The sequence below is a fragment of the Opisthocomus hoazin genome, chromosome 15 (genome assembly GCF_030867145.1).
Source record: "Opisthocomus hoazin isolate bOpiHoa1 chromosome 15, bOpiHoa1.hap1, whole genome shotgun sequence".
Lineage (NCBI taxonomy): Eukaryota > Metazoa > Chordata > Aves > Opisthocomiformes > Opisthocomidae > Opisthocomus > Opisthocomus hoazin.
Genome location: NC_134428.1, coordinates 12,929,293 through 12,942,682, shown reverse-complemented (window position 1 = coordinate 12,942,682; position 13,390 = coordinate 12,929,293). Strand labels below are relative to the sequence as shown.

General features: G+C 40.0%; 1 protein-coding gene across 6 annotated transcripts in view; it reads left to right on the top strand.

Moving 5' to 3' along the window:
* The window catches only part of CREBBP (CREB binding lysine acetyltransferase), a 97,276-nt gene that overhangs the window by 57,931 nt on the left and 25,955 nt on the right, over positions 1-13,390 (top strand). For 3 of the 6 annotated variants that reach the window (XM_075436032.1, XM_075436029.1, XM_075436034.1), the window contains 9 exons: positions 1,736-1,928; positions 2,063-2,116; positions 3,376-3,500; positions 4,125-4,313; positions 5,824-6,243; positions 6,874-7,053; positions 7,283-7,469; positions 12,522-12,640; positions 12,772-13,011. In XM_075436032.1, coding sequence (XP_075292147.1) covers positions 1,736-1,928; positions 2,063-2,116; positions 3,376-3,500; positions 4,125-4,313; positions 5,824-6,243; positions 6,874-7,053; positions 7,283-7,469; positions 12,522-12,640; positions 12,772-13,011 — 1,707 coding nt within the window. The remainder of the gene's footprint in view (positions 1-1,735; positions 1,929-2,062; positions 2,117-3,375; positions 3,501-4,124; positions 4,314-5,823; positions 6,244-6,873; positions 7,054-7,282; positions 7,470-12,521; positions 12,641-12,771; positions 13,012-13,390) is intronic. The other 3 variants (XM_075436031.1, XM_075436030.1, XM_075436033.1) reach the window with 3 other exon arrangements.

The window sequence follows — 13,390 nt, the reverse complement described above, 5'->3', positions numbered from 1 at the left end:
TTATGTATTTATCTAGAGGCAGTGGCCATACGTGTAATGCTGCTGCTGTGTTAGCAGTGGTCAGTGACAATATCAAATTCTGCTTGTGGCTACTGAGAAGTTGTTCAACAGGGAAGACTTGTATGTGATCACCCTTGATCGCCCTGGCAGCTTTAGAGAACAACTTCCGAGAGAACGAGAACTTCATAGAAGTACATAGGCATCTAAGTACCTTGTCAGTAAGGAGGAGTGTAGTAGACTTCTGGTTATAAAATTAAATGTCTTCTGACCTCCATGACAGGCAAATACCTAGGATTATCTTCACTCCTTAAAACTGCTGTCAGAGTCTCGTTTCCAGAAGTCTGTTTTATGGGAATTCATCTAACATATTTGGCTCCAAGCAGCAAACTTGGAAGAAAGGAGTAGTTTAGAATGGATTAACGATGCCATGTGGAATTGCATCCTCCTTTTTGAGCAGCATCTGTTCCACTTTGACATTGAAAAACAGATTAGTATGAGGCATCATTGTAAGCAGTTTGATGTTGTTGGTCCTTGAGAACATGTAATTTTTCAGGAATCTTTGCAGGGTGAAAGTAGCACAATATTAAATTTACAAGTTGGAAGTTATCGGTGAAGTGTCTTGAGCAGGAGGAGGGAAGGGGCTGTGGTGGTTTTAAATTGGACAGCAGAAAGTGTCTGCACTGATGGATTTTTGAGACATTTGTAGGAGGGAAGTGACCTAAAACCACAGCTTTGTATTGCAGCACTGGACTCTCTTAACAAGGCTGGTGAGGAACACCTATCTCAGTTTTCTAAAATGAACACAATCCTACAAATTCTAGCTTTGATGAGAACTGCATGAAGACAAAATGTTCGTGGGACAAGTATCACTCAGCCTTTGCTCCATGTAACACTGGGTTTTAAGAACATTGGTGACCCCAGTAAAGAAATGTAGTCTTGAGGGTTTGGGGGGGGGTTTTGCCTGTAATGGGTGCGTAATCTTCTGCACTTGGCAAATATGTGTCCAGCCATTGCTCACAAGCAAAATTGTCTACCTTGCTGTGCACTGTGACTGTCTTACTTGATCTGTTGTCAGTGTGGATTGTCTAAAATGGATTTTTCATCTTGTACAGATGTAGTGTTCAGTTGTCTGTGCCTGTGGACTGTTTCTCACTGATTTCCTCCATTCCTTTGGGGTTTGTTTTGGTTTTGTTTATTCCCTGCAATGAGTGTGGGTAGGCAGACTCTCTAGGAAAGGAGTGGTTCCTTTCTCTATGTAAAAATTGGTCTGTCCTTAACGTCTGTCTCCTGAAGTTTATTCAGTGTAACTGCGTTGCTGGGAACATTTTTTTCTTTTGTCTGTGGATTAGTGGAAATGTTTATTATGAAAATAATGTTTAAAAATCATTAACACTTAGAAACTAAATCACAGCTTCCTGGTTTTTTGTTGAAGCAACAGAGAACCTACAGTCTTCTCCTTTGTCTGCTAATCTACTCAGAGTAGATACGAAGGATAGCCATAAAGCCAAGTCTCATATGTGTTTTCTGGAAACTTTGTTTTTCCTATTTTGCATTAAAGCAGTGATGAAACTGTCTCAACAAAATTCTGAAAAGAAATTTCTCTTTTTCAAGTAGGCAGGTGTATGCATTTAAAAACAAAAAAAAAAACACCAGGTGACAGTATTCTGGTGGACTACATGAATTCTGCTGCTGCTTGCTTATACACCGAGTGCTATTTTTTTTTTTTCTCTTTTAGGATGAATACTATCATTTATTAGCAGAGAAAATCTATAAGATCCAAAAGGAGCTAGAAGAGAAACGGAGGTCTCGTCTCCATAAGCAAGGGATGTTGGGGAACCAGCCAGCCTTACAGACTGCAGGACCTCAGCCCCCTGGTATCCCCCAGGTGGCTGCTGCCATGGGCCAGGCACAGCCCGTCAGGCCGCCCAGTAAGTGCTTCTGCAGGAGGTACTGCTGCCTTTCAGCTGTTGCTCTGCGCAGGTTGTGTCCCTGGGCTCTCATGCTAAGCTCGAGTACTTGCTTTAAATTGTCTTTTGCTGACCATTCTTCTGTTGTGTTGCAGATGGGCCTATGTCCATGCCAACTGTGCCTATAAGTCGTATGCAGGTTTCTCAAGGTATCTATGTTTTCTTCCCTACTTGCAATTCATGGGTTCAAAATAACCGTTAGGGGGAAAAGCTGATCTTTTGTTTTTCTTTTGAAGTTGGGGTGGGGAAACTACTGGGTCTCTCTTTTTTTCAGCATCATTCTTTGTTGTTGCTCTGTGGCAGGAACTGTCTCAGTGGGGTCTTGTCTTAAGAACTGGCAATACGTACCCAATACTTTGCTAGCGATTGGGAAGCAATTCAGTCCTTTCAGAAAGAGCAGAACTCAAGCAAGAATAGTGTGGATAATTTCATTTAAAACACTGTAACGGCAGGGGGAGGCTGTTGGCATGTTTTCATCAGTTAATTAGCCAAAAAATACACCTGTAGCTGGAAGCATAGCACATTAATCCTAGAATCCATATAACTAATTATATCATTTTTTTGTTTCTGATGCAAAGTGCATCTAAAAAAGCCTTGTAGCTTCTTCATAGCACAGATGGCTTGCTGCCACTGATTTAGGCTGTTGTGGGCTCACAGGTGGTTTTTCTTCTGAAAAAATAAAAATCTGACTTTCAGGTGCTTCAGCTTCCTCAAAAAAAGTGTCCCAAATTATTTTATTTCTCGGTTCAGAGTTAGTAGCAAGTTGAAACTTGTGTTGGAGTGTCCTTGAGAAGTTACATCCTTTTAAAATTCATTTCGATAGGAGAAAAAGTTGATAGCAAGTATATCTTGACAATTATTTATTTACACTTCTATTCCTGTTAGACAAGGTTGGGGTTTTTTGGAAGGGTTAAATGTTGTGTATAAAAAGCACAAGACCTATTTAAGCATATTACTAGTTCTTGTCCTCATTTGAGCCTGGGAGTTGCCTTCATATATACAATATGTATTTTTATCATATTTACTTCAACTACTTCAGTCAGGCTTGAGTGAGACATTGCTGTTTCAAAGCAAACGCCTGATTTTAAGAAACCATCCCAAGGAATTATTTACAAATGGCATCCTGTCTTTGTAGATCATCCACACTCTTCATCTTTCACATTATTTTTTGTTCACCCACCAAAAGTTATATTTCACCCTAACCAGTATTCTTCTAAATACCAGTATTCTGGTATTCTTCTTGCATACTGATTTGTCTCTGAAGCCAAGTAATTCGAACAAAGTTAAAAGAAAAAGATGAAGTGTAGGGCAGTCAAACTTTAATAATAATAAATGTTTATTTTATAGTATATATACATGAATTCTGATGACTTGTTTCTAATGAGTTGTTTTGGGGGTGCATTTGCAGGAATGAATCAGTTTAACCCCATGTCCATAGGGAATGTACAGATGCCACAAGCACCCATGGGACCCCGTGCAGCTTCTCCAATGAACCATCCTGTACAAATGAACAACATGAGTGCCGTTCCTGCGGTTCGTACTTTTTGTTACCATGTTCTTCTCAAAATTGGTTGATTACATTTAGCAGTGTTAACACTGTTCTGAAAAGGCCATGTCATGGAGTAGTACTGTAAATTGTAGGATAATTTAATGGAAACGTACTGAGTCTGTCAGGCTTTTATTGAGGCATTTGTTTTCAAAATTTAAGTGTTCTTAACAAAAAAAAGTCTTTAGAGAGGTAGCTGCCAGAGATGCAATAATCTCCAACAGTGTGGAAGAGCATAGTTCTTTCAGAAACTGTCTTTGCAGTATACATACCTACTTTATTCCTCCACAAAAACATGTTTTTATTCTTTAGAAAAACAAGAACATTTTCAGTTTCACTGGATTATATCCCTTAGCTCAGAGAAAACAAAACAGAATTTGAACACTCTTAGAGTTTTGAATATTACTTGTTAAAAGCTAACTTCCTTATGAATAATGTGGAACAAACGCGGAAGTTATATGCATATGCCCACTTCCATTTGGTTTAATGAAGCCAGTTTTCCTTTTATTTTTTTGTCCTATCTTTTGGTCAGTTACATTGAGGGTATTTTCCTTTGTCTAGCTACAATAATACTGAATGGCAATATGTTTAATTTGGGTGCTGATTTTTAGATGGCAATGTCTCCTTCCCGAATGCCTCAGCCGCAGAACATGATGGGAGCTCATTCCAACAACATGATGGGTCAGGCTCCTACCCAGAACCAGTTCCTGGCCCAGAATCAGTTTCCAGCATCCAGTGGGACTATGAATGTGAACAATGTGGGCATGGGTCAGTCGACAGCCCAGGCCGGGGTGGCACAGGTAGGGATTATTCTCTAATACTTCAGTTATTTACTCATAATTATTTTGTTCTAGTTTGTTTAATTTATGTATGCTTGTTTATATCATTGTATATTGTAGTTACCCCTGACTTTGAGGGATCTTTGGTTACATCTGCCTTCTTCATAAGCTCTTACATAACCTATCTACATAACGTTAACTGGGGGGCAGTGCCCTGTAACTCCTGATTTAAATTCTAAGAAATTGCCCGCTGAGGAGATATTTAGGGGGAATATCAGAAGTTAGTTTATGTGACGTTTATGAGCACATGCCTTTGTCTTTGTAGGGAACTTAGTAGCTTCTTAAAGTCAAGAATTGCAAGAAAGTGGTTGCGGAAGAACTTTTTTAATGTTTGTTTTAACCTCTCTGCTTCTGAAGAGAAAATTGGGGGTTTTTTCTGGTAACATTTTTCTGTTACAGTTGTGGTCAGTGAAGTAGCATCTGTGCTTATGATGCCAAAGTATATGCTTTCCTCAGGGACAGGCTTGTTTTTTAACTCGGAGTCCAAGTAATTTAGGTTACTTGAGACCTCCAAAGTTCTGTAGTCCAGTCCCATTCTCAAATGAGAGATAACTTAGATGGGGTTATGAAGGGCTCTGTGAAGTCAGGTTTGGAATATGTTCAGGACAGAGCATGTACAATTTCTTGGGCCCTGGCTTGGTTGTTTGGCCACCTTTGTGGTGAAAGTTTTTTTTCCTAATGCACTTAATTCAATAAAACTGACCATGTACAGGCAATATAGAAGCATGTCTTAAATTTGAAACCTCATCTGCAGGAAACTATTAATTGATTTACATTTCTGAGAGTAAGAGGTACATCTGAAGATACTCTTTTTATCACTAGTTCTCTGATGTAATTTTTAGCAAAATATATACTTTAAAAGTCTGTGCACATCCAGAATACTTTATTGTTGCTGCTCTGAAAACCAAATCCACAGTTTTCTTAAGCATCTGGAGTAGTCTAATTAGAATTTAAAAACAAACAAACAACAAAACAAACAAAAAAAAGGGAAACACAAAAAACCCTCTTAAGTCTTGTACTGTGCAGTGGGGCAGGCATTAAATGTGTTCTGTCTTCTGAAGCAGGGCTGCTCTAGTGTCCTGGCCTAAAATGTGTGTTTGCTCAAAACTGTTTTGTATGCAAAGTCTGACCTTTGCCCAGCTAATGGCATGATTTAGAGATGTCTGCCGGGGGGTTTCTGTGTTACTCAGAGATGGTGAGGATTCCCTCTCTGTGCCAGTAGAATTAACGGAAAAAGACTTGCATGGCACATCTAGGTCTAGGAGCAAGGTCTTTGACTAAGAGCTGATGAAAACGATTAGAGGAATCACAGCATAGTCACTTGCAATAGCAGCATTTGTTTATGGCTGATCTTGTGTTTAGACTAACAATATTCTGTTAAAGAAGACTTCAGTGCTGTCATTGAAAGGATATGTGTGATTCCCAGAGTTTTGAGAGCCATGTGTCTGTAAGACAATCTCTCTCTCTCTAGCAGGGGCAGGTTCCCAGTGCTGCTCTTCCCAACTCCATGAACATGCTAGGACCGCAGAGTGGGCAGTTACCGTGTCCGCCAGTGACCCAGCCACCTCTACATCAGACTACACCACCCGTGTCCACCGCTGCTGGGATGCCACCTATTCAGCACCAAACGCCAACTGGAATGACTCCTCCTCAGCCAGCAGCACCCACTCAGCCGTCGACACCCGTCTCATCTTCAGGACAGACACCAACACCGACACCGGGTTCTGTTCCAAACGCGACACAGACACAAAGCACACCTACGGGGCAGACTGCGGCACAGGCTCAAGTCACACCGCAGCCTCAGACCCCAGTTCAACCCCAGTCTGTGCCAACCCCACAGCCATCTCAGCAACAGCCAACATCTGTGCAGGCACAGCCACCTGGCACTCCAGTAAGTACCAGCTAGTCGCATTTTTCTTGTGTAGTGGCATTCCACGAGAGTTCTCCATATGTGTAGCACCGTGTCGTGAATGTGTAGTGCCCGTAGTTGTCAATAGTAGCTTCTGTTTTAGACCAAAGGGTTCATTACAGAGATGTGTAAAAATGTGTGCGTTCAGATGTGCTCAGCATTATTTGAAGGAGGGGGGTGTATTGAATGACTTCAAACTGCTCAAAGTAAAAATGGCAGCAGTGCGCAGAAAGATGAGGCGTAACAGGCCTAATGCTGTATTTGGCCTGAATTAGAATCAATCCTTTTTGATCATGAAATTTGCATACATTTTTTTCTTTTAAGCTTTAGTCAGGATGAATGCACATGTCAAGGAATGTACAGTGTTTTACCAGACAGGTATTTTCCTCTGTAAAAGAAGCCGCTTTGGGACAGAATTCTTCCTTGGCTTCTCCTCTGTAAAGCAGAGTTATTAAATGTGTTCCATCGAAACTTGGCTACAGTGAGCTCCTGTATCCATGTTCTGCACTGTTTTAGAATATCATCTCATGTCTCTCTTGTGCTGTTCATTTTTAGTAAAGGAAAATATTTCTATATATGCAGTGTCTTTCTTTTGTACTGTTTTTACAACAGCTATCCCAGGCAGCAGCTAGTATTGATAACAGGGTCCCCACCCCTGCCTCAGTTGCTAGTGCTGATACGAATTCCCAGCAACTAGGACCAGATGCACCAATGCTAGAAAGCAAATCAGAAGTTAAAACTGAAGAAACTGAGCCAGAGACTAGTGAGACACAAGTGGAAGCTAAGACTGAGGTAAATGAGATTCTATACAGCTTAACTGAAAGCAGTGATAGATATAAAAGCACTTAATGATGTGTCTGAATTGGTGAACTAAGGGGCGAGAGGAGGGTAGTTACTGGAAAGTAACTGTCGTGAGGAAAGCCATGGATGGAGAGTGCTTTGACAATCTCAAACTAATATTTTGATGACTCTAGTTTGGGTCATAGATGTCATAGTACATGTCGCTGCATCCTTTCTTAAGGTGGAGGAGGATTTGCAAGGATCTTCACAAATAAAAGAAGAAACAGATGGGACAGAACTGAAACAGGAGCCAATGGAAGTAGAAGAAAAGAAGCCTGAAATAAAAGTAGAAGTTAAAGAGGAAGAGGAGAGCGGCACTAATGGAACCACTTCACAGTCCACATCACCATCTCAGCCCCGCAAAAAAAGTATGTGTATGAAAACTGAGTTTTTCTTGTCTACTTTATTTTACTAGCGTTTGTTTTCCATGGTCTCAGTTCTTGCTGGGAGAACTGTTTTACATGTGTGTTCCAGCACATGGAGCTCTAGGAGATTGGTACTTTGTGTAATTTAGTTTTGAAAGTAGTATTCCTTTGGTCTTATATGAATCACGTGAGAAAAGCATGTCATTGTGGTCTGGATCCCAGCAGTCTTCTCGCAGCTTCCAGTTTCTGCCGAGAAGGACCAAGACGGTAAGGCAGTGATAGCTGGAGAAATTACATACATAAATCTCTTCCTCTATGTCTCTTGGCCAGTGCTCTGTCAAGGGAGCTTAGTGCAGACAGAGTGCGCTCAAGAACCTAGAATACCGCTTGCTTGCTTTTCCGTTAGAGGTGGCACACACCGCCTTCGTACTGAGTTTTAGCTTTCACTTCTCTGAGAATCAAGCACTTGAACTCTTCTCCTGAAGCTGTGCTTCTCCAAGGCTGATCTGCTGCAATAGCCTTAAGCTTTGAGGTCCTGTGTAGTTTTTAGTGTAGCGTTGATTTGAAAGCTTTCTCCTCAGAAATGGTTAGGTCAGTAGTCTCTTAAATTAATCTACAGTGTTAGCATAGGTTTAGGTGTGACTGTATCTGTATAGTGTGTGTATTTCCAAAAGGAAATTTGACGGCATTACAAATCTTGAATAGACTTACATAAATGATTGCGTGCCTTGGGTTAGTAAGAAATAAATGAAGAAGATTCTTAAAACAGGCAAGAAGAAATTCCTTCATTTGTAGTGCAGGCTTTGTGGGAGCCTGCAAGACTCAAAAACCTTGGCTGTTTAGAGACTTTAGTCTCTTAGCATCCCATTTTTGGTGCTTACTTTTTAGGTTTTGACCAAAGGTAAGCTTTCAACGTGTTGCAAATGTCAAAAAAGGGACAGTGATGATGCATTTCATTGCTTTTTTTCTTCTTCCCATGCACAGGAAACTGCGTATAACTACATTAGGAGAACATTATAGGTGCATGCTTTACAGGATGTGATCAAGAAATCATAAAGTTTTGAAGTTTGTGCAGCTTGAATCTTGATCTCTTGTATATGCCTTGGGTTGCATTTAATTACTAAACGTAATCTTTTTTTGTAGTAAAATGCTATGAAACACATTTTCCTGTAAATTGTAATTTTGGTTTGTAAGCTCGCTGGGCCAGCCAAATGAGAGTGCGCTGCAGAACCAACTGGCAGAGCCTATTTCGAACAAAATGTAACATAGGGAGTGGAAAGCTTATTAGCATTTATAAAACAGTTATGTTCCCAGTGGAAAGAATCATTGCTGCATGTTAGATGGAGTGCGCTAGCAAGTAAATGAGGGCAAGTGGTTGAAAGAGGAAGGTTGTCACAGAATTAGTCCATGGAAGAGCTGCACTGTTGTTCTGCTGATTCAGTCTGGGTTACTACCTATTTCCAATACCTCATTTAGTGGCACGATTTTATCTTAGAAATATCATCACTAAGTAACCATATAGTATAATAAATGTGCAGCATCGGCAGGTACAACAGCATATAAAATTTTAAATAGTGACATTTTCTCACAGAGTAGTTTGTCCAACTTTAACAGAGCATTTGTATTAAAATGCTAATAAACTAAGAGTTATTTGAGAGCAAATACTGTGAAGTGTGCTAAAGGGTTACATGGTATTATATGGCTACTTATGAGACTCACCTAGAGTTTTTCCTGGGTTACAAAAGTATTGCAAACTCTTCTTCCCTCCCATGTGGCCAGAGTCCTGCGGTGCACCCCGCGGTAACCTGGGAAGTAGCAGATACATGCTGCCGCTGCAAAAAGGAGGGCTCGCAGCTGCAACTCTCATGGAGTGCATGCTCTAAGATAACTTCGCAGGTTGTAGCCTGATACCTTAATGTTTGGAAAGATTCATCTGGACCCAAAAGCAGTGTTTTTCTGGGTACAGGTAGCTTGTGTTGTGGAGTTGGAATCTCATCTGTTTGTACCACCTGTCCAGGTGTACTGAACACCATCGGCCTGGCTGCGCTCACCACGTATAACTAGACTGTAACCTGACTTCAGTGAAGGGCAATACTGTATGGGCTGGAGAACAGACCGAAAGAATACCGCAGAGATACTGCGGTGCTCCATTCACTTACACCTGAAATTTTGTAATTTAGCTTATTTGGAGAATTGCAGGCACCCCTTTGGCAAGTTTTTCTTCCTCATCAAGGTTTTGCCTTCATAAATGGGGGCAACCAAACCCTTCCATATTCAGGATTTGGTTTTGTTTTGCTTTCCTACAAACCAAATGTAAGCAAGAAAGGAAGAGTTTTGGTTGTTGCCTCTTTGATTGCAGTCTTCTCAAATGAAACAGTGTAATACTCACTTAGTAGCTCCTGTCTCCTCATTGTGGATGGCTGCATTAGTTTGACCTTCAAGATCAGTTTTACTGGTTTCTTCCCTTCTTTGTAAGACATAATAATGCAAAAACAGTAAGGGCTTGGTTTTGGGGAGGGTATTCAGGTGTACTGTCCTTACTGTTTTGAAGATGTCTTCATCTTTTATGAATTTTCTCCTTAGTAATCATAAGCAGGATTTCCTCTGCTTGAAAAAAATAAAAATTTAAAAGGGTAAAAACGGTAGCATTATACTCTTCTCTGGCAGATAGTATGTCATCATGATTCAGGCAAAGATCCCATTTTCTTTTTACCACCCACGCATCCAAGACGGAATAGGATAACCGGATGCCAGCTCCTTAAAAAGATGTTCTAGCTACCAGAGGAGAACCGAGAGCATCTAATTGTGGAAAAGAGGGAGAAGGGAGAACAGAAGCTTTCTTGTAAAATCTGTGTATATGGAGATCCAGTGATCAAATGTTCTGTTATTAGTCATATTCCTTAGAGGCAGAGCAGCTTTTTTACTTCTAAAGATGAAGGCAACTTTTCTTTGTTTCTAGGTGAAGTCATAAATTGAAATAACAACTGGATTTTGAGGTTTTATTTTTTCAAACTTCAAAATGAAAGTAGATTATAAACTTTTGTCAGCAAAGATAATTAGGCTTTAAGGAACTTGGGAAGAATTGTGCTGAATCTCTGTAGTTTGGGTTTGGATTAGGGTTGGATTTATTTTGACAGATACTCTAGCTTAGTGGTATGTTGTTATAAGGGTTGGTACAGTGAAAATTCTAAAAGCAATGTCAAGCAGGTGGCCAGAATAGGTTATTACAAGGTGTGTTTTGACCTTTGTATTTCATTAAATGAAATAATTAAGAATATCAGGTTATGAACTACTTGACGCAGAGCAAGATGGTTCCAGAAGCAATAGAGAATACTTTCTCATGAATGGAATTTAATATTTCCTTCTGTTCTTGAGAATTCCGTAATATAGTTTAGTAGTTGTTTATAAAACTTTGAGAGTATGTGGTAGGGTTTCTTTCGTAGAAAAGTGCCTGCATGTGTGGTATCAGTAAATATGGAAGAGAATTACCATTTTATTGGGACTGAGATTGTGGCAACAGGTGAAATGACCAAGTTGCATTCAGTGTTGTAACAACGAACGTAGGCCTCCTTGGCTCCTCTTGGTTTTAATCTGGCGAGCCTGAGTTTGCGTGCAGCAGCAGCAGATCTTGATGTAGCTGTAAGGCAAGCCCTTGCAGAAGTCCTCCTGGGAGCTTGCTTAGTCCTTTGCCATGATTTAGGTGACTTGGGTGATACCTTGCCTGTTGTGTACGTCAGCAGCAAGCCACTCTCCAGTTAGAGGCAGTGCACTCAAACAGTCTTACAATTTTCATCCTGACTAACAAATTTCCAAGAGCTGCAGCATCTACAAACGGCTAAAAAAATTGAGACATTAATGTTTCAGAATTTTTTTTGAGCCATATTAATTTCTTGTCCGGCTCTATTTTTGTGTGTGATTTCAGTGAGTGTAGTTGAGACAAAAATACTTGCTCTCAGAAATACCACACAAATGAAAAAGGAAAAAACAATAAATTTTTAAAAGTCATAGATTTTAACTGCAAGTCTCAAAAAACAATTTGTATTTTACCAAAATACCATTTGAGTGACAGAAGCAATGATGAGCTGCAAAGGGGTCACTGTGGCCCTGTTGATTTAAGTGCTTTCAGCAGAACCCCTAATTGCTCCCTGTTATTGGTATCGTTTTTATTTCAGCCAGGTAGCTAAACATTCGATGCCATCCTGCTTTCCTTAGTTGTCTTTTTTCTGAATAGTAAGCATTCTTCCCTATTTAAAGACTCTGTTCCTAAGGAAATAAATGTAATTACACTGCTGAGATGTTCCAAGAGCTCTCGAAGTTATCATTATTTTACAGAAAATGTATTACCTTTCTTGTCCTTGTCATCCACTACTGAAAGAAACATGGCTGTTGCCATGCCACTGTTTCCAAGTGGTTGTAATGATGCATATAAATCTGGAAGTATTAACACTTTCAAAATCAATTAACAAACCATCAAACCAGAACTGTTTGTATATTATGGCCAGAAAATTCCTGTGCCAGCTATTGAGACATCTGGTTACTCTCTGTAGAGCTGGCTCTTCGGCCCTGTCCACTATGGTGTTTTTTGTTAGAAGAATCTTGGCTTGGAAATAGCGAACAAGGTTAGAAGCGAGGAGAGGGGCACATGCTTAGTCTCTTCTCTGAAGAGCTAAGGTTCATCCATGTTGAAGCAATTGAATTAATTTGTTTCTGGATAGGGTTTGTTGTTTTTGGTTTTTTTTAATGCTCTAGAATATGTATTGTTATGGGCTACAGTTGTTCCTTGCTCCTTATGCTGGGAACATCGCCTGCTGTGATTTGAGTAAACACAAAGGCTGTGCAGTAGCCTCTTGATTGTAAGTGTTGCCTTTGATGAGTTATGCAGACCAGGAAATCCCCCTTAAGGTTTTTGTATTAACATAGTTTTTGTTTCTGTTTTTGGTTGGGTTTGGTGGAGGTTTTTTGGGTTTTTGTGTGGTTTTGGGTTTTTTTTAGGGTAGTCAAGAGGTTAGGAAGCCTGGGAGGAAATTTCCTAACCTTTCTGGTTTTCATTAACAGTTTTCAAGCCTGAGGAGCTGCGCCAGGCTCTCATGCCTACCCTTGAAGCCTTGTACCGGCAGGATCCTGAGTCTCTACCTTTTAGACAGCCTGTGGATCCCCAGCTTTTAGGGATTCCGGTGAGTGGGCATTAAAAAATACAAAATGTTCTTGGGTTTTGTTTTTACTCATATAAATGCTTCATCTTTTCTGTACAACATAGTGTGAGCAGTTGACATCTTAAAAGGTTTTGTGTGTGTGTGTTTTGAAGGACTACTTCGACATTGTGAAGAATCCTATGGACCTTTCAACCATTAAACGCAAACTGGATACTGGGCAGTACCAAGAACCCTGGCAATATGTGGACGATGTTTGGCTAATGTTTAACAATGCCTGGCTTTACAATCGCAAGACTTCCAGGGTCTATAAGTTTTGCACTAAACTCGCAGAGGTGTTTGAACAAGAAATTGATCCTGTTATGCAATCACTTGGCTACTGCTGTGGACGCAAGGTATGTATTCCAGGGATGGAGTTGTATTCTTTCAAAAGCTTAGCTTAATTAATCAGATAGTATACAAAGCATATGCTTTCTTTTTAAAAAATGAAATATTGAATGAAATGATTGGTAAAAGTTTGGCTTATTATAAGCGTGCTAAGAGCCAAAAAAGGTAGCTAGCATCCTTCGTGCTGCTATTCTGTTATTATTGTTGTGGTTTTCTCCCTCAGAAAACACTGCTTTTGGTCATAAGCAATATTAAAATGCTTTTCTTGTTTCCTGTGTCTGTTGCAATAAAGTAGGTGGTTAGAGGGTCAGCTATTTAGCTTATATAGTTAGTAATCATAATTAGATTGAGAGCTGTGCTAATTTATTTACAATAGCCTGGAAAAGC